Source organism: Augochlora pura, chromosome 4 (genome assembly GCF_028453695.1).
Source record: "Augochlora pura isolate Apur16 chromosome 4, APUR_v2.2.1, whole genome shotgun sequence".
Lineage (NCBI taxonomy): Eukaryota > Metazoa > Arthropoda > Insecta > Hymenoptera > Halictidae > Augochlora > Augochlora pura.
Genome location: NC_135775.1, coordinates 26,971,114 through 26,996,991, shown reverse-complemented (window position 1 = coordinate 26,996,991; position 25,878 = coordinate 26,971,114). Strand labels below are relative to the sequence as shown.

The 25,878-nt window shown below is 43.2% G+C and overlaps 5 protein-coding genes across 10 annotated transcripts; 2 read left to right on the top strand and 3 right to left on the bottom strand.

Annotated features, from left to right (window-relative positions):
• Positions 1–87: 87 nt before the first annotated feature.
• Positions 88–5,473, top strand: LOC144468505 (uncharacterized). Its single transcript, XM_078178044.1, has 9 exons — positions 88–227; positions 345–619; positions 697–849; positions 1,100–1,235; positions 1,324–1,451; positions 1,517–1,807; positions 1,864–2,121; positions 2,196–2,368; positions 5,385–5,473. The coding sequence occupies exons 1-8, from the start codon at positions 199–201 to the stop codon at positions 2,315–2,317; spliced, it is 1,392 nt and encodes a 463-aa protein (XP_078034170.1). The 5' UTR covers positions 88–198; the 3' UTR covers positions 2,318–2,368; positions 5,385–5,473.
• LOC144468514 (band 7 protein AGAP004871) lies at positions 2,429–9,333 on the bottom strand. Of its 2 annotated transcripts, XM_078178064.1 has the most exons (11): positions 9,216–9,333; positions 8,711–8,870; positions 8,463–8,589; positions 5,634–5,746; positions 5,226–5,298; positions 5,072–5,154; positions 4,769–4,972; positions 4,626–4,681; positions 4,488–4,566; positions 4,324–4,425; positions 2,429–4,249 (listed from the first exon to the last, which is right to left on the bottom strand). In XM_078178064.1, exons 2-11 carry the CDS (start codon positions 8,714–8,716, stop codon positions 4,139–4,141), a joined length of 954 nt encoding a protein of 317 aa, XP_078034190.1. In that variant the 5' UTR covers positions 8,717–8,870; positions 9,216–9,333; the 3' UTR covers positions 2,429–4,138. The 2 variants fall into 2 exon arrangements, with proteins under 2 accessions (XP_078034190.1, XP_078034191.1); XM_078178065.1 differs by lacking the exons at positions 8,463–8,589; positions 8,711–8,870; positions 9,216–9,333 and adding an exon at positions 6,824–7,189.
• On the top strand, positions 5,320–21,587 carry LOC144468487 (DIS3-like exonuclease 2). Of its 4 annotated transcripts, XM_078178005.1 has the most exons (10): positions 16,749–16,888; positions 17,434–17,754; positions 17,835–18,475; positions 18,577–18,838; positions 18,924–19,444; positions 19,537–19,831; positions 19,904–20,097; positions 20,189–20,301; positions 20,389–20,471; positions 20,545–21,587. In XM_078178005.1, exons 2-10 carry the CDS (start codon positions 17,515–17,517, stop codon positions 20,662–20,664), a joined length of 2,469 nt encoding a protein of 822 aa, XP_078034131.1. In that variant the 5' UTR covers positions 16,749–16,888; positions 17,434–17,514; the 3' UTR covers positions 20,665–21,587. The 4 variants fall into 4 exon arrangements, with proteins under 4 accessions (XP_078034130.1, XP_078034131.1, XP_078034128.1 ...); XM_078178004.1 differs by lacking the exon at positions 16,749–16,888 and adding an exon at positions 5,320–5,531 and having other exon boundaries at positions 20,189–20,471; XM_078178002.1 differs by having other exon boundaries at positions 20,189–20,471.
• On the bottom strand, positions 9,944–16,546 carry Gdh (glutamate dehydrogenase, mitochondrial). Its single transcript, XM_078178029.1, has 8 exons — positions 15,593–16,546; positions 12,628–12,828; positions 11,967–12,200; positions 11,717–11,874; positions 11,474–11,629; positions 11,189–11,399; positions 10,967–11,121; positions 9,944–10,884 (listed from the first exon to the last, which is right to left on the bottom strand). Exons 1-8 carry the CDS (start codon positions 16,023–16,025, stop codon positions 10,768–10,770), a joined length of 1,665 nt encoding a protein of 554 aa, XP_078034155.1. The 5' UTR covers positions 16,026–16,546; the 3' UTR covers positions 9,944–10,767.
• March6 (membrane-associated ring finger (C3HC4) 6) lies at positions 20,780–25,761 on the bottom strand. Of its 2 annotated transcripts, none has more exons than XM_078177994.1 (6): positions 25,231–25,761; positions 24,638–25,066; positions 23,764–24,567; positions 23,038–23,694; positions 22,495–22,948; positions 20,780–22,364 (listed from the first exon to the last, which is right to left on the bottom strand). In XM_078177994.1, the coding sequence occupies exons 2-6, from the start codon at positions 25,022–25,024 to the stop codon at positions 21,619–21,621; spliced, it is 3,048 nt and encodes a 1,015-aa protein (XP_078034120.1). In that variant the 5' UTR covers positions 25,025–25,066; positions 25,231–25,761; the 3' UTR covers positions 20,780–21,618. The 2 variants fall into 2 exon arrangements, with proteins under 2 accessions (XP_078034120.1, XP_078034119.1); XM_078177993.1 differs by having other exon boundaries at positions 25,423–25,761.
• Between the last annotated feature and the right edge of the window lie 117 nt (positions 25,762–25,878).

The window sequence follows — 25,878 nt, the reverse complement described above, 5'->3', positions numbered from 1 at the left end:
GATCTCACAGCCAAGAAAATATTCTGTCACCCATTGTTCTAATAAAGATGGAAAGAAAATTGTTGTTTAACGTAAACAGTCTTTGAACGGTGTAGCGATGGTTGCACTCGAAGGGACCCGAACCCATTTAATTGCAGGGGTGAAAGTAAATTTGCGGACTCCGACACGAAGACTGAGCATAATAGTCGAGTGACATAAATGGTCAATGAGATTTTTCGACTTTCTCTGTATGTATTTGCAAACCGTTCCAATTCTAGCATATACTATATTTCAGGAGCGTGATGCGCAGACCGTATAAACGCGTCCTCGGGTATATTACCTTTTCGCATTTGTTTTTCTCCCAGTTGCAGGACGGTTCTTCGCCCAAACGTATCAGTAACGGTTGGAATAGTAGCAGCGTTCTATTGTTACGTCTCTTACAACGCGACCATGCGTTTGCATAATTTTCTCGTGTTTATACTGTATGCAACTGCGACGTGCATTAACGCTGATGCTTGGAATGCTCTTCGAAGAATCACGCGTTTCTGGCAGACGAACAATTTTCGTACGAACGAAACGTTGCCACGGGATTCTCCAGAAAATACATTTAAAGCGTCTAACGTTGGCCGAGAAAAACGCCGTAAGTGTTTGTACTATTACTCTTTCTCAAAGATAGTTGATTAATTCGAATTATTTTTTTTTTCCTTTTTCGAATAGTTTTTCCATTGTTTACCGTAGTGAGATTCGACAATAACATTTGCGCTGGATTAAGCGGCGAAAATGGTACCTGCGTGGCAGCATCGGAATGCTCGCAACGCGGTGGTGTGTCTAGCGGAATTTGCGCGAACGGTTACGGCGTTTGTTGCATCGGTAAATATATAAATAATTATGGTCGAGATGCAAATCGCGACGACGTTGTTGATGTTGACTTGTCGATCAGCTCCCCCACTCTATCCAATTGATTTGCCTGCCTCTACGTCTACGTTAATGCAAAAAACAATTGCAATTGGCGCGCAGGGCGGGAAACAATCGCGCAACGGAACAGTCCTTTAACGGCGTCGTCGTGGAAAGCAGTAAAAGGGTCGATGTTAGATAACCAATAATTATTTTATTGCATCAGTAACTGTATCTTGCGGTGAGACGACTAACATTAACAACACTTATTTCGTTAACCCGAATTATCCGTCGAATTTCGACAGCACAGAGTCTTGTCAGTTAACCCTCGTCAAATCGCATCCGTCTGTGTGCCAGTTTAGGTATGTAAACCCACCACTTTAAGTAATCACATTCAAAGGTTTAGCCTGTTGTTTAAATACAATCGTTTGAAATTCCTTGAATTTTTAGATTGGATTTTATGATATTTAATATAAGGGGACCGGAAACCATAAACAATCAGTGCATTTATGATCAATTTATCGTGTCTGGGGGAAACCCGGTACCCCCTATTTGCGGCGTCAACACAGGAAATCATAGTACGTGATTGAAATCGGAGAGGTAGGAGCATTTGGACAAGTTTATCCGGATCGATATTTTTTAGTTTACATCGATGTTGGTATCGGGCAAACGAATCCTGTCACGCTAACATTCGTCACGAACGGAAGCCCTTTCGCTCGATCCTGGAAAGTCCGGATATCCCAGATTCGTTGCGACACCATATACAGGGCCGAGGAAGGCTGTTTACAATATTTTACCGGCATATCTGGACAAATCAAATCATTCAATTACGATCCAAGCACGGGGTTGCAACTGTCGAATCAGGATTACAGTATTTGCATACGAATGGAAAGGAACTTTTGCGGCATTCAGTACATGGCGTGCGCGTCCGATGGTAAGGCAGATCACTTGCAAATATGCATCCTACGATTGTTAACATTTAACAATTAGGTCAATCAATGGTAACGAGCAATGGAGCAACACCGGCTGGGCAAATGGTGCGAAATAACGCGTTCACGTTGACGGGAAATACGCAAGGAACGCAAATCGCTGCGATGACAGGGGCTGCCTGCCAAACCGACTGGCTGACGATTCCGTGTGCATCGAACTCTGGTAAACTACCGACTGCGATGATGACTTGTGTCGACCGTATTTGCGGCGGGACGTTCAACTCGGAAAATCAAAGTCTGAACTCGTCTTCCGTCGTTAGTTAGTATTTTTCTTTTTACAGCAAGTATCGTAACTAATTTATTCCCTGACACGCTCGTTTCTATTTTCCTCAGGCACGGTGAAACCGTTTAGATTAATTTTCCACACGGACAGTACCGAAGCACCGAACGACGTTGGGAACAGAGGATTCTGTTTGAATTATGTGCAACAACCTTGCACCACCAAGTTACGATGAATCTCTGCTGGCTGATAATTGGATCGTATATACGTGTGACTATACACACAGGTAAATTTTGAAAACCAAAGAATATTAACTATTCCAGTGGAAGAGAAAATACAGTTGAAGTAGTTTTGCAAACGTATTCGTACTTTATTTGTCCGCGGTAGACCGTGAACGTCATCAGAACGATGTAAAATGTATTTTATATTAATGTAACATAGTATCACAAGTAGAGATCGAAGCATGTGGTAACACAGAGGTAGGTTTAGTTCGTTTATCGTTATGGGAATGCAAAGTTTCGGTTTGAATATCGTAGAAAGAGAAGGGTCGCGAGACAGTGTGCGAGCATCGATAAAATCTACACACTTTCTCCGCTCGTTAGCGAAGGACCACAATTTACACGCATACACAAGTGGAAGTGATACATATGTTCTTCAATGTTCGAAGATAGACACGTCTCCGTTAAATCTAATGCAGGCTCTATGTCCTCGAGGTTTCTCCACTTAATTGATCACGACGAATAAGAAATTTACAGAAAGACTCGCAGTCTGTCGATGAGGATGCGACGACAAGAAGATGCTGATTTTGTACATTATCCAACATTCGTCTGTTTAACATCTCAAGCCTGGTATCGGCACGACGTAACGGCGTAGGAAATGAAAATTTATACCGTACCTGAGGGGTTAATGTAAATCTTATTTCGCCGACTTGATCGAACATTTCAGTCTAATTGCCGAAAAGTTTGCTCGATGAGAACTGGTACTGTACGTTTTAATTGGTCGGTTAGCATAGAGTTTCGTATCGACATCAAAACTCTATTCTCCTTTTGTTGCGCATCGCAGCGAACAAAGTAAACTACGATCGAGCATATAATAAAGTGCTCCACATTCGTGCTCGTGAATATTAGACGGACCGTAACGAAAATAAATTGTGATGAATCTCTGATTTGATACATTTAGATTTCGAGCGCGACGACGTTCGATGCTTTCAGCTGCAGCGTGTTCGCAGGACGTTCGATTTCGCGTGTCGAACATTTTAAGGGGTAATTCTGCGGACCGACTTTAGAAAAAGAAGAAAAACGACGATTTCGTTGTAACAGTTTCGATAGCAATATAAGTCAAGTCAGGAAGAGCTCGGACAATATAACGTATCGTACGAAATACGAAGACTTAATCTTAATCGTTGATAACAGCGAGATCGTAATTTCTTTCTTCATCTTGAATCGGTCGGTGGAATCGCGCCATAAGACATCTAGCACACGTATTCGAACGATCAGCGAACAACGTGTACAGCAGTTTGAACAAGTGTAGAAAAGATTAGCAAATGCGCGGTACGACCGACAAACTGGCTTTTATACCACGTTGAGCAGCAAGTTGTTAACCATTGTTGTGCCTGACAGTGAATCGCTGTGTCTTATTCCCCTCTCGCTCTAACTAAAATATTACAACGTTGTCGAAAGTTAAATAACTGGTTTAAAAAATACCAGGGAAAGTTCGAATATCATACGGTGTTACGAAGAATTTGTTGATAGTCTGCTAGTGTGCGGTCACGGTGCGAAAGTTTGGTGTAAACTGTAGTTACAAACTTATATTAATTAATACTGTATCGTATGAGCATGCCCATAGGAATCGTAGGTGAAAGGTTTAGAGCCTGCGCGTGTATCGAGATTAATCAATTCTACGAACAGTTCGCGAAAAGAAAATTTGTTCGCTTGGTCAACGAGAAAACGGTGGAGGGGGGGGGGGGGGGGGCGGGATTTCCTTGGCCACGGATGTCTTCGCGGATGTCTTCACAGTTTCGCGAAGCGTGTCGAAGGAACGCGTCGGCGACTTGCGGTTACATCGGGTTTTCCTTGAGGGCAGTCGCTTTCATGAAGTAAGTCAACAGGTCGATAGGCAGCGGGAACACGATCGTCGAATTCTTTTCCGCCGAGATTGTGTTCAGAGTCTGCGAACAAACGATAGTACGACAAGAGGAATCGATCGAGCGAGGACGTTGGAGGAGGTCCGATCGGTGCATACCTGCAGGTAGCGTAGCTGCAACGCGGCAGGAGAGTCTCCTATCACCTCGGATGCCTCCCTCAACGCGCGGCTAGCCTTCTGTTCACCCTCCGCCGCGATCACCTGCAATCGAAGCGAACAGATTACGCGTGATTCGAATCGGAGACCGATATGAAGGGACGAACCTTGGCGCGAGCCTCTCGAGCGGCTTCAGCTTCCGCGGCCATGGCTCTTTGCAGTTGAACGGGCAGCCTGACGTCCTTGCTGTTCAACAAATTACAACAGTCTCGAAGAACGATCATTTGATATTTGTCGGTACTCACATTTCCACGCGCTCGACTTTGATTCCCCAAGTGTCGGTAGCCTCGTCCAGTGATACCTGAATTCGTTGGATTCGTTACGGTTACTTAAGGAGTGCCGAGGATTGTCGTCGAGAGGGAAGCGATCGTTTCGATCAGACGATTACCTGCATGTTTCCCGAGATGGTTTCGCGCTCGCTGAGAATCTCGTGGAGCGGTCTGGTGCCCATTGTGTTCCGAAGCATGGTCTGAGCCAGCAGCCTCGTGCTATGATGAGCATTCTCGACGTTCGCGATCGAGATCGTCGCGTTGTTCACGCGATAGTATACCACCGCGTCCACCGACACCGTTACGCTGTCCTTCGTCAACACCTGCCATCCAAGATACAGAGCCCGATTAGTTTTTGATCGAAGTCTCGCGCAACGCTTCGTCTACCGCAGCAATTAAAGTCCCTCGACTTCGCGATTCACCTCTTGCGGAGGCACGTCGTAGGTGCGCGTACGTAGATCGACGCGAGCGTAATTGTCCACGCACGGCAGGATGAAGAAGATTCCTGGAAGTTTCAGATCTTTTTATTCCGAGAATGCGTATTCTCTTAGAAAGCTAAGCGAATCGAAATGTTACCAGGTCCTTTGGCACCGCCGGACAACAGCCTTCCCAAACGGAATATCACTGCTCTTTCGTACTCCTGCACCACCTGCAAACGAATCCACCGTTGAAAAATGGTTGGCCAGCAGGTGGAAAAGCGTTGTAATTAATGGTACGCGATGTTCTGGTTCGCAGGAAGCGCGGACGCGACACGGAGCTACGACCGATTTCCGTCGAATGGAAAAGCGAGCATGGGGAACGAGGTAACAAGAAAAGTGAATGGACGCCGGAGCCTCCGGTGGCGAAGATCCCAACGAACCCGAGGAACAAGAATAGAATCCGGTGAGTGGACGACCGATATTTTTAGATTTATAGTACGTCGATGAGGGTGCCGCGCGGCACGTTGCCGATAGAATAAGACTACGGAAATCGTGGTTCTCTCACCTTGAAGCAGATGAAGAGGGAGAACGGCATCGTTAAGATCACCACGACCCAAGATAACGCCACTAAGATATTCCTGCAGTTATTCGGTGCATCCGGTTCCTGCTTATCGTCCGCTAGAACATTCGATGCATCGTTGTTAGAATTGATTCCGTTAGCCTGGCCGCGAGCGAGCAAAGCGCTTTACAGAAAGTGGAAAGCGGCCAGATTTAGTGCCGCGATAGCAAGTTGCTGTTGTCGTGAGAGCTGTCGCGTGTTCTAGGGGCTCTCTCGCGATCGAACGATTCGATAAATAATTGGTCCAATTAATCCAATTAATAAAGACGGGATGAGAGTCTTTCGAAAGCACCGTGACAGCCTACTCGACAGCAACTTATACGAGGATAGCGTTGCATCGTTCATCCTACTTGTACGGGTCGATTTTTAGAGGAACAACAGGTACCCTTTGTCGACCCTTCGATCGGGAACGAAGCAACTGGTCCTGGTCGTGTTTCGTTGTCATCGGGACGCTCGAGTAGTAAACGAGAACCGAAGACTCGTATCACAGCTCCAATATTAGCAGACCGATTGGAGCGCAAGCTGTTTCGATACTCGTAAGAAATTCCGACGGTCCGATGAGACGACGGTCTCGATTGTCGGATTATATACCAATCTTGCTATACTATCTAGTCTGACACGGTTTCTCTGTCCCATTAGTCCAACGAACTTGCCCGAATTCCATAAATATCTTGTTAACTTTAGCCGACGTTCCATCCGTCTGAATATTTAACATTTCCGCCAGCGACACCCGGGGTTGTCCCTCTCTCTCTCTGAGAATGCGATTTCAGAGCAGACCACGACGGAGATGTATATTTATAGCGGTGTTTATTTTTCTTATTGATTGTACAAATGGTCGATTCTCGCTCGGATCGATACGAACGCCGTGTGTACAACCTACATTCGGGAAACGATGGCTCGGTGCCGATAGATTACCCGGAGATTCTACGTTACAAAATGGAATTGTCCTCGATGGAGCGCGCGCGCGCGCGCGATATACCCGGGGCCGCGTTGCGATCCGTTGGGATCCATCCTCGATGGCTAATCAAAACTGTCGAGTCTGGGGAAGAGCGTCGTGGGAAATTAGCAGGGAATTTCTAGCAAGGCGCGTTGATGTATCATCGTTTCACTGCACTCTCCTCGGAGACCCAGCTTACCGTCCGTCATGTCGTCGCGGCTGTTTGCGATCCGGCGATCGAGCCTGCACCTTGCGAATCGCCCCAAGTATCTTCGAAGTCCAGGCAAACGGAGAAGGCTGCCGGAGAGATTATTGTTTCACGAATGAACGAAAGGAGGCTCTACTCCAACCCCGTTGTTCGCGTCGGACGGTTCACTGAGAGCAATAGCTGCCCGGTTTATGTTTGACCAGACACATTGGAAAGGCCTCCCTTGCGCTCTCTCCCTCCCACGCTTCCGACTGCACCTCTCTCTCTCTCTCACCCTATCTGAATCTGTCCATTCGCGTGCATCTTTCGCCAACACGGCGAGAACGGCATGCGCGAAATGCGCGCAACCCTCCCTTCCACCCCTAGCCAGCGCTCTTCTTCTCTTTCTCGTTCCTCCCAGAGAAACTGTTGATTCGAATGGTTTTCGCTAATCGGAAAACGGTGGTGGATCTTCCAGTCTCGATCCTCCTTGATTTGATTTTCGCGTGACTTCGTTGTCGCGAAGAGATCGCAAACTTAAGGATTTTCCGCCGTTTTCGATCAACACCATCTGATTTAGCGGATCGATCACCGCGGATGATCGTATATATGAATATCGTTGAATATTTAAATATTAAAATAAACATAATGAAAGTCTATCGTTTTATGTAACTTGTAGTTTAAATGAGATCGCGTAAACTCTGCAACCGGGTAATCGATGTTGCGCGATTAGAACAGGCTAGGAAAGCGTAACGAATTGTCTTCGATCGACGCGTTAACAATGGCTGTTGCGAATCGAATACGTTTCCCCGTCAACGATGCAAATACTATAGGCGCTGCAGTTTGAATCGCGACGACGCGGCGCGGCTAGTTTTATTTTCTAGACTCGTTTCGATCGATTTGTACTTGGAAACAATTTACCGATCGTGCTTATAGCTGGCCAACGGCAATCTATAGGCAAGGTGAATGTTAGGGGACCCAAGTTCACCAGTGTAAGGCAACGAACGAGTTTTCGAGATCAAATAGCAGCCAGGCGAAGGCCGTGCATCTGGCGATATACGTGTACTAGCTATTCCGATCTTGGTTCACCGATCGCCGACCGATTCTACTTGACAGGCTCCTAATCAAACCTGTAGGATAGATTTGAAATATTAATATAACATTCGTAATAGCTCTCATCGTTCCAGAGATGGATCGGAGAGATCCTTGGCTAACGAGAAACGGCTTCGCAGCGTTCGTCGAAAGCTCTCGGAAAAGGTAGAACGATGACTGGGAATTTGGAGTACACCTAAAGTTCCGATAAACGAAAAATGATCGACGACCTTTCCATTCTATGTCTATACGTAGATGCATGCACGTGCATAATGTATATTCGATCCTCACGCTGCGCGTAATGGAAAGTTTGACCTTCTTTACACCTGCGTAATATTTCATAGCGTGAACGAAGCCCGCTCGATCCTATGGATACTTCGATCCCCGAAAGGAACACGCCAGGTACACGTAAGCGTGCCCCTGTACGGATTATGCTACGAATCTCGATGCTCTGTCGCTTCTCTCTCGTTTAGCATGCACAATAAGTCTTGCTTTTGCGAATCGTAAACTTTAGATCGTACACCGTAAGTACGCGTATGATCGCGCGCAGACTACTCACCCCCGATGACACGGTTCTGTATGTCGTCCGGCCGCGAATTAATCTGTATCGTGGATCCGTTTCCATTGCTTATGGTTGACATAGGAATTGACATATCAGGATTCACTCGGCGCTCCAATCTTGAAACCTAGAAACGAGAAAGTATACGATTCGCGTGATAGCCGTCACTTGCTTGATCGTAGGTCGAACGTGTTCGAATAATCGCGGATCGGTTGATTCGCACCGATGTGATAGCAACGCGGATTTACCTTCATGAAAACGCTAGGCAATCGTCGGGAACGAACGAGTTTTCGAGTCGCAGCCTATGCCTCGTTCAAAGGACCATCGCGTTGGAATGCGAGCTTACGCGAACAGCAGCGTGCTCATGTATCGCGCGGTACCGCCGTGATCGTGGAAAAGCTCGAGACCCTAACAACGTGAATTTCAATTGGAATATGTTCGCAACGACGGTTTCTATGCGTTTGCTCAGCTTCCGACGACAACGATGCGCGTACCGAAAGCTGAACAACAGATGTCAACGCGTTCAGTGCAGTCTTGGTAGCCGATGCAACAACTTGCAGCTCCCAACCGATGGCTAAACGAGCCCCCATCGAACGACGCTAAAGAATCTTGCACCAATGCTGACGCTGAACGCGTTAACGATCGGAGAACACGCTGCTCAGTTCTACCGAGCGCCGCTCTCTCGTGTTCGCGACATTCGAGATTAAAGAGATGCAACGAGTGCAACCGAAGCAAAACAAAATGTGTAATCACCTTATGCGTTGATCGCGTCGCGTCGTCGAGAGAACACTAACAGTCGGAATGAAGCCAGCGACACGACGCTGACACTCTTTATACGGGGGCGGCCGCCGCCCCAACTAGTAGTACGAACGATATACATACGATATACGCACATACGATACGTGCAATCGGAGGGACGATCGCTGTATGACATAGCACGTAATACGCGATCGTTCACCGTTCTCTATCAATCCAAGTTATTCTCATTCCTAGTAGAATTTCAATTTGCACGATTTCGATTCGAGGCGAATCTCGGCTCGTTGTTCCATCGTGCGTTACAAAAAAAAAAAAGAATGAAATATCTCGTTTTGCTGCACCGAGATTTAAACGATCGCGATTACCGCGGACGCATTGAATCTACGGTCTAATTATAGGTTACGCAGACAGAATTCCCTTAGTCTCTGACGAGTTTCAGTCCGGAACGTTACGCAACCTTAACAAAAATATTCCACTATCGCGCGCGGTCTATTTGCATAGCGCAGAGTCGCGTGTAACCACCGTACACTTTGTTGCATTTCTCGAATTTAGAGCACGGGCTGGAGTGGGGGCGCGAACGGTGAAATATTGGCGTGCTCGTTCTCGTCAAAGATTACTCTCGGTTCCTTTATGCGTCACGCGAGCTTCTTGGTTATCGTCAATGAGGTTTCGTTTCAATTGGGGTTCTCGTCGAAAAACTCTAGGAACATAGAACAGGCAGGAACGATTCGGAGCACATGTTTATTAACATACTCTCCACGTTCATAACAAGATTACTATGTGATAAATCGCGCACCCCGATGCGGTAGAAATGAGTCTTAATTGTAAATGACATCCAGACGACGTCGTTCTGCTCGACGATTCACGCACGAATTCTTCTTCAGGATACACTGTGTAACAAGGGAGAGAGATATATATATATATTTATATATATATATATATAAAAATGCACTAACGTTGTATCGGTCGATCTCGTGCTCGATTCGCGGAGTGAGGGTGACGACTTGATTCTGAACGACGCGGCAGTATACGTTATTGGATCACACTGTGTTTTCTGGTTGCTTCGCGGTGCACGCGTCTACGCTTGCATTATGCTTCGTTGATGAAACGCATCAAGCTGAACTCGTTCGAATCTTGTCTCGTCAAGATCGTCGGGTTTGCGAACAGAATCTTGCGGACCCGGAGGGTTTCACCCTTTTCGTGAACTAACAGATAATGTCACCGTATGCGTTCCACCGACGATAAACGAGCGTGCGAAAGTATTTTTTAGGCAAATTACCATTATTATTATTATTACTATTATTATTATTCTTATTATTATTATTATATTATCATATTTGCGATGCGCATCGATAAATTCATCGTACGACGCGATGTAGACACGACACGTTCCCGCCGCTAGTTTTGGTCTCTTGTCACTGCGACTGGACAGCACCAGCTGAGCGATGTCGTGGATATTCTTTTAAAATACTGGCTCATAATTTCCATACACTCGTCTCGTCACCGATCTCGATCGATATGGCGGTGTTCGGCTATATCCCCCGGCTACTTAAAATGCGAGTCCTGCTTCAGAGTACGTGGTGAAAATCTTCTCGATCGAATTCACGTAAGCCGCTGTCCTCAGATCCAAGCCGAGATTGAATTTCATGGAAGTTTTCATGATGGCCTGTGGAAAAAAAGGGGTCAGAATGTGTGACTTGGGGTTGAGCTATTGGGAATAGAATGGGAGCAATCGTTTAAACAGATACCCTAGCGGATCGTTCCATCGTGTAGTCCAAACCAGAATGAACGATATCCTTCTCGGAAGCACCGGAAATGCGTTTCTGGAACGCCTCTGATGGTGTTACGGGTATTCGACCACCCACGCGGCCGAACCTACGTTCCAGCGATTCCTGCACGGATTCTAAAAAACGAACGTCCTGATTAGAACTCGCGAGACTCACGAGGCCCACGAGTCGACGCAAACTCACCCAACAAATGGTAGTTGGACTCTCTCTCGTATTTGAAAGTGAGACGGCCGTACGACACGTGATTGAGGTTCTTCAGCCACTCGAAAAAGGATACGGTGACACCACCGGCGTTAATGTACAAGTCCGGTATCACGAGAATATTTCTGTCGATCAAAATTTTGTCGGCAGCGGGGGTAGTTGGTCCGTTGGCAGCTTCGGCTATAATCTTAGCCTGCGAAAGGAAAATAGTATTGAAAAATTGTCATCGTCGTCGTCGATCGCAGGCTCCGAAATCCATCGACTTACCTGAATCAGTGAAGCGTTGTCTTTGGTAATAACTTTCTCGATTGCAGCGGGTATAAATATATCGCAGGGTTCGTACATGAGATTTTCACCTTCGTACGGCTTAGCACCAGGAAAGCCAACGATAGTGCCGTTTTCTATGCGATAGTCCTCCAGTTGCTGAACAACCGAACAATCTCATTAACGATATTATGTCGTCGACAATAATGTTCCGTCCACCGAAACAGGTATAGACGCACTACTTGCCTTGGGGTCGATGCCTTCCGGATTGCAGATTGCACCGTCGTGCTCGATCACGCCTATGCAGGTGGCTCCGGCTCGGTGCAGGTAACGCATCGAATGCAGCCCGACGTTACCGAAACCTTGCACGATGAACGTTTTGCCTCCCCAGCCCGGTGTGGTGCCTACAATCGATCAATTCGATCCTTAGAGACTATTCGCTGTACGCGATCGAAAGTCGCGCGCTGCGCTTAGGAGGTAATCGCGATCTACCCACCGATCATGCTCATATAATTCGCCTCGTTGATAAAGTTCTCCAACCCGTGGAAGACTCCGCGACCAGTCGCCGAAATTCGTCCGTGTATTCCACCCTGATTGATCGGCTTTCCAGTGACGCAAGCGTGGGCGTTGATGTCCAAGTGGCCGATCGTCTTGGCGTACGTATCCGCGATCCAAGACATCTCGCGTTCGCCGGTTCCCATGTCGGGGGCGGGTACATCCACGCCAGGCCCTGAACACAAATTCAGGAAAACGTTGCTTTCAAGTTCATTTCGCCGATGGATCGTGAAACGATAATCGATCGGCTCGAACACGATCCGCGGGATCGCGACTCTAAGCCAACGTCCGAGATAGCATCTCCGATCAGACCAAACGAGCAAACAGTTTCTTGGAAACGGATAGATTACGAAATATCCCGCTCGCGATACGCTCGTGAATCGAGTGTGTTGCTTCGGTGGCGAATCCGCAATGCTGGCCAAACATGTTTTACAGTTCGCGGTTTAAGCGTGGCCAGCAACGAGGTATGCGCATAAAAGTATCTCGACAAAAATTTCGTGGCTTCGCAGAATATTTGGAAGAGATTGCAGTCGTTTCTTCTTCCATACGTAAAGAAGCCCCAGCGATCCACAACTCGCATTCGTAACATGTATTCGTCTCACCGATGAATCCCTTTTTCGCAAGCTCCAACGTGAATCTTCTGGTGATCTTCTCCAGCTCGTGTTCGGAATACAATTTCGGATTGATCTTGATACCGGCTTTGGCGCCTCCGAAGGGGACGTCCACACAGGCGCACTTGAACGTCATCAGTGCGGACAGAGCCTTCACCTCGTCCCTCGAAACATCCATCGAGAAACGGATACCTGAAACGATTCGACAACGTGAGCTACAATATTTTCGATAGAATCTTGGCAGATGCTGCCGCGATCATGCTAAATATACGCGAGCGTAACCAACGGAATAAATAACGCGACTCGCTACGTGCAACAAAGCCCCGTGTTTGTTCGAGTCGGGATCATTTTTACGATCGGTCGATTAAAAAGCGACGCGAAGCTCTCTCGCCGCTCGCCGCAATAATCCCGGTGTAATCCCGATAATCACGAATCTCCGATGGGAAAGGGTTTCGCGTCGCGGAAACGTAGCTATCTAAAATTAGCTTTGGGTTTCGTCGGCAATTACGCAATACCGCTGACAGCAGCCGAGGCTTTCTCGAGTCGCGAAAAACTTGGAATTCGTTTCGATTTCGAAGGTCGCGCGATCGCGATCGCGCACCGGCATCCGAACGAACGCTATGCGCTCGACTTAACGACGGCACGTGCCAAGCCGCGATCGCATTCAGCAATCATACCGTATTATAATGTGGTCGTGTGCCCCGTCGATTGATTCGGTGCAAGCCGGCGAGCGAAGGGTTTATTTTTATATTGGAAAGAAGCGGCGCGGAAACGAATGGTCACCGGTCGGTGGAAAACTGCTTAACGTATAGTACATATTACGCGCGCGTTGTGCTTCGAAAATAGTCACGCGGTGACAGCTAGTCAGGGTCCCGCCCGCAGTCGAGCGACCCCGTTAATGACTTTGGTAAATAACAGCTGGAAGGTGAGCCGAGTGTATTCGGGCGCGACTCGATTTTTCACCATCTGGCGGTCGAGGAACGTGGAGTTTCGAGCAAACTCCAACTTGCAAACACGGCCAAAATCAATCAGTTGTTCGATGGTGGTCAACCTTCCGATTGCGACAACAGATAGCAGATCATTTTTATTCGAGATCAATTATTTCGAAATAATAATACAATATCGAAGTTGTTTGAAGCAGACGTTGCTCGTGAAATCGCGAGGAATAAAATTTCTTGTAGAATCGTTGATCAATGGAATCGATGAACGACGAACACAGTTGAAATACAGATGTTCCGCGTAGATCTGTCGCGATCTAGAGCGCGTGAGATAAGAAAGCGGATAATTTGTGGAGCTCGGGGCTAGGTACGCTGGCCATTGACCCGAAGACATCGTGACATTGGCACGAGATACCGGTGATTGCCAAAACTCTCGAATTAAAACGCGAATCAGCGTTTGTCAGGTCGGTTACCTAACGTTTGGCAGGTCGGTCGACGAAAAAGGTAGACAGCTTGGCATCGAACCGCGTCACTCTGCTCGTCGAAATACATCTTCTAACTATACAGCGAAATGATTCAATCTCTTTGTGCGTCATCCTCTGCCGTATTTCGAGTAGGCGAACGACAAAGATAGCGAAGAGAATCGCGCGATCCGATCGTTGCAAAATCGGAGCAGAGCCGAAGTAAGGAGACAGGTGACCGTGCCTCGTAACACGGAATAAACAAAGTAATTATAATGCTTGATCGATGACTAGCCGCGGGGTACGATCATCGAAGCGGAATCTGTTTATTTGGCTCGCGAAACCATTCCTCCCGCGATCCTCTAGCACGCGCGCGAGAGATCATCTCTCTTTGCTAATCACGAGCTTGTACAAATTTACATCAAGGAGATAACGCGATGCAGACGGACTGGCGAACGGACGGACGGACGGACTGACGAGCGAGCGAACGACATTTTTCTTGACGAGCAACACTTCACCGATCCGAAAATTTTGTTCGCTCGAGCAGCAAATTAAAACCGAGCGCGCCTTAATCAGTGTAACGTAATCACCGTGGACAAGGTTCCCCCTAAACGCAGACCAAACATAAACGTTCGCGCGTTATCGCTCTGGGAATTGCTCGTCGGTCGTAATTTTCTGAATCAACAAACGCATCGTTTTTTATGAGAATTCGTGCCAAAAGAAATTAATTTACCGCGTTGACCAGCACGTGATCTTCGTAACAGTTACTAATATAGTTGTAAGCTTATTACTCGCTAAGAAGAAGAGGACGGAGAGGGTAAGAAGATCGGTCTGACTAAACGTGGATCGAATTCAAAATATCGAAATATTGATCGACGTAAAATGGTCGATTCGTTTCGATTACGTCATAATTTACGCACCGTATTGTATTCGAATGTTTGCCCGCGTTAATTTTATACGTCTCGAGTCACGTGTTCCGCGGGTGTTAATACTCCCTATATTGTAAATACATCGAAGCAAGTAATCGAACAGTAGTCGAACAACGAGGCGGAAATGTTCAGAAATATACATCCGATGAATTTGGCGGGCGTTGCGCGTTACCTGCTCCCGGTAATCTGCTCCTCTAATGTGGAAACGAGGTTAAAACCGTGTCGTATACCGTATGCATCCGAAGCCGTAAAACAACGTAAGTGTCGCGAGTTTAATCGCGTACGCCAAGCATACGAGAATACCTAAAAGTAACCAGCGAAACGGAGCTTGATCGGAAACATCCGCAAAAGAAAAAACACTTTCCGAACGTCCGGCAAATCCAGTACAAATTTAGTTTGGTTTAGAGAGAGCTGTCGTGTGCGGAACGTTTCGATGCCGTCATCGATGACGTAATTAATATGCGCTTAGCAATATCGGATTCAAACGGCTGGCGAGCAGTCGGATGAAAAATGTAGAGAAACGATCGGCTCCGTTCGAGAGAAATAGACCGAAAAACAATGAAAACACACAGGGGTTATCGTTGGTGCGGGCACGGTGAAAACAACAGTGGGTGGTCAGTGAATTTACCTCCTTTGCAAGGTGTTCTATGGGTCGAATGCTGAGCACGATAACCAGTAATCATCTCATAGTCGCCAGAGTCGCGTCTCAAGGGAAACACAGTCTCGAGGATGTGATCACATGGTTCCATCAGCATTAGAATACCCTTCACCTTTTTCTTCCTCTCCTCGACGCTCACCCTAGAACGTTTACCGATATCTTCGACCAACTTGTCCTCGACGATCTGACAGGCACGATGGAAGAAGTATTCGACCATATCGAAGAACTTTGGATTAGCATCCGTTGGAATATCCTTGAGGCGATCGGGTATCTGATGGTCGGCGTAACCGCGTGCTTGCAACGCCGGCATAGCGCGTATTAGCGTCTTGTGAATAATATCATTGTTCGTCGGTACTTGTTTCAACGCGATCGATGACCTCGTTAATCTCCTTACGTGAAACATTTTCTGTCGTTCGATCCTCTGGACGTCCTCCGAGATCTTAAGCTTCCGCTGTCAATCGAAACACCAAGGCTATGACTGTAACTCTGTGGCTCTTAGCGTACTCGCACTCTTACTGTACTCTTACTCGTACTCTCCCCGAATGCCCAATCCCGATCCTTCCTACTACCGCCAGTACCACACCGCTCCCTCTCTCACTCTCTCCCTCGCTCTCTTTTTATTTCACTATTCCCCTCTTCCTCACCGTCACTTCCCCTCTTCCGTCGATACTCCGTCTCTCAGTCGACTGTGCGAGCTAACGTCTTCCTTTAATACCGATCGAAACAATCTGGTCTTTCCTCCTCGTTCCGGATTCCGGACACGACACTTTCGTGCTTGTACCACACCTTACTCCACTCTTTGTTGGCCAGTGCTAGCCACAGCCTGTCCAATCGCTGCAATTTCCGAGTCAAAAAGATTTGGCCAATCGTCGAAATTCTCTGGACAGCCAGCCCTCCAACGAAATTCTACCGACGTGTCCCCCTAGTAAATCTGCTTACCATCGGTTCGACTCAAATACAAAACATGTTTCAACTGCAAACGAGATATACGAGTCACCCAGTGTATTTCTCCGCCAATAAACACATTGCAGCGTCATCTGCGGTAAAATGTTCAAGCTACTAAACAATTAGTATTATTTTCGCCACTACAGATGTCGTATATGATATTTTCTTGGTGCGCAGTTTAAAAAATTGAATACGTTAATCTATGCCAAATAAACCTACGCTCTGTTGTTGGTTATTCTTTTATTAAACTTTTTTGTACACGTTCATAATAATTTACATCTTTCATTCGTAACAAATTTTTCTGGAAAGGCTAAAGAAGTTGTAAGTGAAATCACTATCTCACAAGAAGGAGACAAACCACTGTCTACCAATTGTAGATAGGTTATTTACCGTAGTTAGTGGCATGTTTTTTTGACAACACGTTATCACTACACGTTACAAAATAAAGCATAAGTTAGAAATGTGGCAATCGAACGATTGTTAAGATCCATTGTTGACTTAAGAGGATTTATCTGATAATTTGATAATGTTTAATAAAAATTGCAATTTTATTTTGCTTGATTACGCAGACATGTACGTTTTCTAAAATGCTTTTTATATTATCGATTTTTGTAGCATAAGCAAAAGTTGCCTTCCTTGTGGTTGAGAGATTCTTTTATTTATACGAAGAGTTTAAAATTAAAGAACGAAAGATAAATTTCGGAATCGATTAAGCTGACTGTATATTGTTTTTAGAATTATATTAAACCAACACAGTTTATCTATGTATTTTATCGCCTTGTTATCATTGAATCTGATAAGCTTATTTCACTGTAATATGATCGAGGCACGAGTAACGCAATTTTTATAATATAAATATTTTTCAGTAATATTTACAAGTACTATCCAAGCATCATCTATATAAAATGACTTCTCCGTGACCAAAGGATTTCTACAGTATTGGAGTCATGTTTGAAGGAACAAGTTCATTGTGTTCTATTAAAAATATGTCTCAGAAAGCAAGTGTTCTTGAAAATTGTGAAAATGAAAAGAGCACAGTATCGCATTGCCCTAAAACAAAAAAAGAGGATGTAGGCCAAAGAATAAAGCATTCTCTAAAAGTAAAGGTGAATGGCAAAGGTAATGAAAAAGTAAACACCAGTTCCAAAGCTCGTTTACAAGATGAGAACCAATGTGTTTTTAAACAGGTAAAACATTGGTTGAATTTTGTTGTAATTTTTAGAATTTCTTTTTGCACATAATATTATTTATGAATTGAATTTTACAGGGGCAACAGAAAACTTCTAAAACCAGAAAAGAGCAGCGCAAGCCAAAAGAATTAAAAAGTTTAACGTTTGAATGCAAGAGCACCAAAGGAATCGTAAAATATGTTGAAGATCAAAATAAATCTAAAGCTCAGAAACCTTCCAAAACGGCAGGAAAGAAGGATCAATTTTCAAAACATGTTCCTCTGGAGCAAGCCCAAGAACTTCTAAAGGATCAGAATTCAGAGAATGTGGAATATGTAGAAGGATATTTGCATATTAATCAAAAATTCTGTAAATACGCGTATTTAACATTGTCCGACGACGAACCAGATTTAATAATTATCGGAACAATAGACAGAAATCGTGCTTTAGACGGAGATCGTGTTGTAGTCCGTATAAATCCACCAACACTGTGGGAGTCACAGAATCGAAAGACAGGCATTGTTATTTCTATATTAGAAGAGATACATCCAAGACTAGTGGTGGGACATTTAAAACGTGAAGGAGAAGCTTTACACCTTTATTCTAGAGATAAACGTATGCCGAATCTTGAGATAGATAAAAAGAAACATCCATTAACAAAAGGTTCAATCGCTGTTGAAGAAGATATATTATATTTAGCTAAAATTAGCGACTGGACAAAACCTAAATTTGCAAATGGGTATGACTAACATGGGCATATAAGTTTGATTATGTTTATTTATAAGAACACATTAAAAACTTCTAATAGTAAGTGTTATTAAAGACTTTAATTGATTGCAGGAAGCTTATAAAGATGATTGGTGCAGCAGGCGATATATCCGCGGAATCGAATGCAATATTGCTTGAACTCAATTTAGATGTAACACCGTATGACGAAGAAACGACAAAAGAACTTCCAAATGAGCATTACTTGTTAACAGAAAAAGATATTAACGATCGGGAAGACTGGAGGAACGAATGTATATTTACTATTGACCCCGACAGTGCTGTCGATTTAGATGATGCAGTTTCCTGTCGCCAGTTAGAAAATGGAAACTTTGAGGTAATTTTCTTGTTACTTAAAATATTCTTGTATGCAATTCTTTGGACACATACTTAGATGATGTTGTATGCTTCTCCTATTACAGATTGGTGTACATATAGCTGATGTAACTTATTATTTGGAATTTTTATCCTCGTTAGATGTGCAAGTAGCAAAACGGGCTACGAGTATTTACATGACTGACAAGGTGTACCACATGTTACCGAGGCAACTATGTGACGTATGTTCTCTATTACCTGGCCAAGATAGACTAGCTTTCTCTGTAATATGTGAAATGACACCGTTAGCGAAAGTTGTGAAATATCGTTTTGCTAAGACTGTAATCAATTCTTGTTGTAAAATGTCTTATCGACATGCTCAAACATTTATTGAAAATCCGGAAAATAAATGTTGGCCTGCGGATATGTTGCAAATAAGCGGCAATTATAATATTAATGATTTATCCACGACAGTAAATATTCTACATCGTTTGGCTAGTAAAAGACGCGACGAGAGATTTGCGAATGGTGCTTTAAATTTGGATCAGCCAAAATTACACGTTGAACTTGATAGAACAACAGGTGAACCGATAAGTTATTACATAGAAGAGCACAAAGAGAGTAACAGGTATTAATATTGCTTGTAAAAAAAACTGCAGCGGCACTTCGACGAAGTTATTCAAATTAATATACCTTCGACCCTTCTATATTATATTTTAGACTTATAGAAGAGTTTATGCTGCTAGCCAATATAACAGTTGCCTCGTACTTGTATGAAACAATTCCTGAAACTGCATTACTACGTAATCATAGAAAACCTTCCGCGCTTCTCCTGGAGAAAATAACAGATAATCTACAAGTGTTTGGAATTCATTTAAACATTGAATCGTCTGGATCGCTCCGTGCTAGTATTAAACGGTACGAAGAAGAACTGCAATCGGAGAATAGCGATTTCAAAACTATAACGAAGTATAGAATGATGGTCATTAATAATCTGTGTGCTAGAGCAATGAATGTACGATCTGTAATTTATTGTATAATTATCCTGATAAAATGCGGAATAACTTATAAGCTTTATGTTTTATAGCGCGCGACTTACATCTGTTCGGCTACAATTAAAACGGAGGAGGATTTGAAACATTATGCTCTAAATGTGCGTCATTACACGCATTTTACTTCTCCTATTAGACGATACTCCGATTGCGTGGTTCATCGATTACTTTATTCTGTCATGAAAGGTGAAGCACCGCCCCCAGAATGGTCAGAACAAATGTGCAAACAGTAAGTTAAATACAATACAAAATATACAACTTATCATTGTAATCAAATCCCCAAAAGGGAATATGTACTAAAGTTGCGTTTATCATTTAAGACTAGCGATAAATTGTAACATAAAAAAGTGGAACGCAGAAATTGCTAGTAAGCGGAGCAGCGAATTTTACTTTGCTTATTTGGTACATTTAAATGGTCCTTTTATTACCAAGGGTATTGTATACGACATAAAAGTAACAAATATAGGTGTAATACTCTGCGATATAGGTATTCAATTAAGAGTTTATTTCACGAATTTAGAGAAATTAGCGATTATCGAACATTCTGTGAAAAATTCGGTACCAACGATACGCATTTCGTGGAAGAAACCTGATATCGTCCAGGTAACGATCCACGCAGTGAAACTTTAGCATGACGTAACACAATTTTATTATTAATACGTTTCATATTTTTTAGGTAATCAATATTTTTACTTTAGTACATTTAAGGATTGAGAAAGACCCTGCAGCTCTGCAGTTGATGGGGACGCTCATACGACCTTATCGTACAGTAAAGAACAACGACCGCATATTTTAATGTACATCTATCTTCATAGGATCATTGGAATAAATATTTTTATTCAGGAGGTAGGAGATGATAACGTCCACATACTACTTAAATTCATTTCAAAAAGATCATTGAGACAGATATCTTGACTTACGTATACATTTTCAACGTGTACATGATATTTCGAATTGCATACAGACTTTTAAGATCGGTATACAAATAAATAGTCCTTACTTATATCTAACTTTGTACATAAAATTATGCATACCATATATAAAACATATATATATATACATACGTATGTATATACAAGTATGTATGTTTGTATGTGAGTGAGTGAGTATGTGTGACGAATATTCAACGTCCAACAACAGATGGTAACTTAATTATTCAAGCGACAAAAGATTTCGCTAATATTTTTTAGGAAATATAGTTCTCTTTATTTCCATTCAGTGCATAGATATTTTCTGCTTAAGTCTTAATATTTTTTACAATGAAATATGATTGCGGTAATTTTTTCCGAACAACGTTTTCAATTTAGACGAAGATAAACTATCACGATATTCCTTGAATGAACCTCTAATTTCCAAGGGAACAGGAAATAGAGTTTGAAACTTTGTACATTGTAGTTCAAAGACAGAGAACTTCATGTTCAACTTAAAAGATGATCAGTTTTATTGACAATAAACAAGTGACGTTGAATTTCATATGTTCTTTAAATCGTTTTCATTCGATATCGCACGTAATGTGTTCCATAACATTGAAATAATTTCTTTTACAATGTACAAGGACAATGAAACAACAATCTCTTTTTACTTGCTCCGGCATCGTTTGCGCGTTGTTAATAGAGTAGTGTAGCAAAAGGTAGGATCCGATCAACAGAACTTAATGGATCTGTTGTACTTCAGCGCGACAGAGAATGTATGTTCGTAGAAGTTTTCATCGATTTGATATTGCCATTGAAAAACAATGACATTAACAACTTTAGCTGGACGCTTGAGACTGTTGTTGCGACTGAGATTTATTCCGATGTTCGTAATTCACTAATCTTTGTCCCACGAGGTATTTGTCATTCTTTATATGTTCGTAGAGCTTCTTAAATTGTCGAATTTGAAAATATATAATCATACACACTAAGTACACCATCAGAAGGAAAGGATATAAATGTCTGGCGATGAGAATTTGTGTTTGTAGATTTGTAATTAGTAGCGGAACTATCCCATAGGCTACGGCGTATGGAACAGCTAGAGCAAGACCGGAACAACATATTACCGGAGCCGCCAGTTTGGTCACGATAAATTTTAAATCCATCTCTCTAATGCCGTCATTGTATGCCCGTTCGATCACCATGCGAAATCTCCAATCCGGTCCCATCATTGCGATGGCCGTTACTATTTTTGTGTACAGGACACCTAAAGCCCAATCTTGCCAGATAAACAATATTGGATTCTGTACCAGTGGTACGCGTAAAGGTACTACGACAACTAATTCGAGAAGGAGACCAAACAAAAGCGGTATTAGGCCAATAAGTAGAAAAAATGCAACCGACGCTTTCACTCCTATGATTGCCCAATGCTTCACTCTGTCTAACACTGCTCTTCGTCCACGTGGTAGCCAAGAAAATGCTAGGGCAAGTCCTCTCGCCGCGGCCCAGCATACGTACGTTCCACAAGCTACAGTGTAGAGCTCGTGTACTCGTCCGGATAAAGCAACCACTGCTTCGTTTGTTTCTAAAAAAAGAAAAGAATTTCCAGAATAATATAATATTTACAGTAATTAGAAATACAGAAAATGGAGGAAGCTCAAGTAATTTAAAGCATCCTGCGTATACAGAGTAGAATAATATGCATTTAATCTCACCAGAACCACTCAAAGTGGGCGGCAATACTGGCGGAGATGGAGCCGGCGCTCCAACCATCCACAATGCCATTACTCTGCGTCCAAGCCAAACAGGAAGAGTCATTGCGATCAAGCTTGCGATAACGAGAGAAATACATACGCAAAGCAAAAGACCGATTAATCTAGCGAGAAACCAGCGTGGTCTGACGTATGGTTGAAAAGTCGTTGGTCCATCCCTTTGTAATAGTGCTTGATGCGCAGCACCGAGATGAAGATGCTGCGGCTCTTCGATCACCGCTGGTCCTGGATCCTCTGTCTGATCTCTTAGAAGATACGATTGAAGATCCAGCATCCAAGCGACTACTCGACACCAGCCTCTGACGAGAGATTTCAACCATGTACGCGTGTGAGTTTGTTCCAACAACGCAGGAAGAACCACTTGCAGCAATAATAATTCCAAAGAAAACTCGCTAACCTGTGTACAGAGTACCAAGAAATAACAGATATAATAACGATTGCAAGATCATTATCAGAAATAGAGATCATTGATTCGACAACGCTTACCTGAGCTTCGCTCTGAACAGTTACCGTATATGGTAAAAATCCTGGCCATGCCCACCGTAACAGTTTTACCGGCAACCATAACATTAATAAAATAGTTGTTCCAAATATAACTGTGGACGCAACGATTCTTTTCACGTGTCTCAAAATTGGAAGATGTATCATTTCTTGGATAGGGGAGAAATCAGGATCGTTCAAGTTCCTCAAGAACCATAGTACCCCAGGCCGCAACACTTCCCGTAACAGTAGAATAAATGAAGCAAAATAATATATATAAATCATTCCAACCAACCAATGAATAAACATCGAAGTGCCGGGAGCTAATCGGAACGAGGACTCTCTGTCTCTGAGCGTAGCGTCGAACATTGCCAACGAACACATATCTAACCACCAACCACACACCAAAGGCAGTACACCTATCTCCACGACGGATAGTAAAGAAACCTTTACTATAACATAACATAAACCTAATATACGCTGCGAATCGTAAAAACCTAATAGACCTGCAAGTGTATGAAGAACTACCAAACAGATCCCGATCACATAATAACCGCACAGTGTCGTTACTAGTCCTTCGAAATGGGATGCAGCTGCATAGTCTTGTAATCCCAATCCAGCTATTGCAAAGCTACCGATATGGTAGGGGCAAAAAGCGAAAACCTGAAAAATATATAGGTAATTTCAATTAGCGGAAATTAATTTCTGTTTCGCTAAAGCATCAATGAGTACCATGATAAATAGGGTATTCAAGGACACGACCCAAAACACGTGTTCAAGAAAAGCTAGGGAACCATCTAAACCAAGGAGGCGTTCCCAAGTTAATTCTTCGGCTGGCCTATCCCATTCCATTGGATTCCAATTGGCTTCTTCAGCTTCACCCTGTGCTTGACCCTGACCTTGATCTCTCCATCCTTCGCCAACTCTTGCGTTTGCTTGTTCACCGTCTACCCTTAATTCTTCTCTAGCAGGTACTGGTGGTTGTTCAATGTTTCTAGGAGGTGTGGGTACTTCCATGTCTCTAGGAGGTATCAATGGTTCTATATCTCTGGGAGCTACAGGTAATTCTAAATCTCTAGGTGGCTGATCTATTTGTAATTCCGCGTTTCCTGCAGCTTCTTGTTGTTCGTTATCTCTATCGATACCTTCGGTTTCATCTATCCTTTGATTATCTGCTAAATTATTATTCTCTACCCTATGTTCTTCTCCATTCGCATCCCCAGGAAAATGAAGAACGTTCATTACCAAATGAGGAGGTTCATCCACAAAAGGTGGAACATTATTATTATCTTGTATTTCCTGTTGCAAAAGGGCTCTTTGCCTTTGAAGTATGTTCGCGTGTAATGGGTTATTAACCACTGGCACTACTACTATGTCTCTTTCAAGCCAATCCGGACCATCCGCATGCAAAATTTGTTCTCTTAACCATACCAAACCAATGAACGCGAATAGCGTACAAGAAACTACAAGACTGCCATGAAATAAGTCTGACGATATATTTTCTGTGGATAGCATGTCCTTTGGTAATGACATTATCTATAAACGATAAAAATACGATATTGTTTATAATAAACAAAAAAAAGTGTGTACAACAGGGAATACTTACACGAATCAGATCTAGAGGCCCACTGAACAAAGCTCTGTACGTTCTGCAAGCAGTTAATGGAACAACACCGAGCCATGCTATTGCCACTAAAGTATAATGTAGCCAATATTTGACGGCTGTGACTATGTTTGAAAATAATCCGCCGATTACATCTCTTAATGGTAAACGGCGAGGCATGTCTGGACTATAGATTGGTGTAAATGAAAAACGATATCCACATAGTTCACAATATTCTTTGCGCGAGTAACGCATCCATTGCACTAAACATTCTTGATGTATCCATTTAATGCTACCGGTACAAATGCAAGGATGAAACAATGGTCTATCCACAAGACCTTCAGACCGACAGACCCTGCAGATATCTGCACCCAACATGTCTTCTGTCATGTTTGGTTTGTCTTTAAATAACTAATTAGAGTAACAATGTTGCTGAAAAATAAAATAATTACCATGTAATAATAGTAATAGTACACAATCAAATAAGATGCACACAGTATATATATAGTTTTACAAGAAGTTTCGGTAGAAACGATAATTGTTATTCGTCATAAATAAAGATTTTCTTAATCACGAAAATCCTTTATAATACTAACCCCAAAATTCTGAAATGTCAAGCGCCTAAAACTCTGTAGTATTTAATAATTACCACGAAGAAAAATGAAAGATTCTATCGACGGTAGAGAACACAATATTGAATACAAAGTATGTACAATATTTATTCGATAGAAAATAAATTACTTTCATATTTATCAATATTATCTGCAATTTATTTATTGTCTACTCACCTGAGTCACCTGTGCTTTGACGGAAACGCATAAAATCCAAAACTATCATGCAAAATATTGAAAATGTCTACTGTTACTTACAGCTCTTTCTTTTTTATGTTAACATAGTTACAACATTTGCGACGCTAAAGTTACTATTCAGTGCGAGATGTCTCGGTTATGATGTTGTCTTGTTGTATGCTCGATGCGAACATAGCTACTGCATGGTCATAATATTTTTAACCAGTCGGTGCGTCACTTTTCAGGTAAACGTATATTTGTCTACAGATTTAATTACTATTAACAGGTTATCGTTGACCCTTTGATCATTGTTTGATGCAGAGTAAGTTTTTCTCAATAGGGATATTGCGACGTTAAGTTTTGCTCATTGCTTGACACAATTCAAGTGCGTACAAGTCGCTCCAATAATGTGCAAATATGAGTAGTGTAAACATAAACTCAAAGCTTTTCTAATGT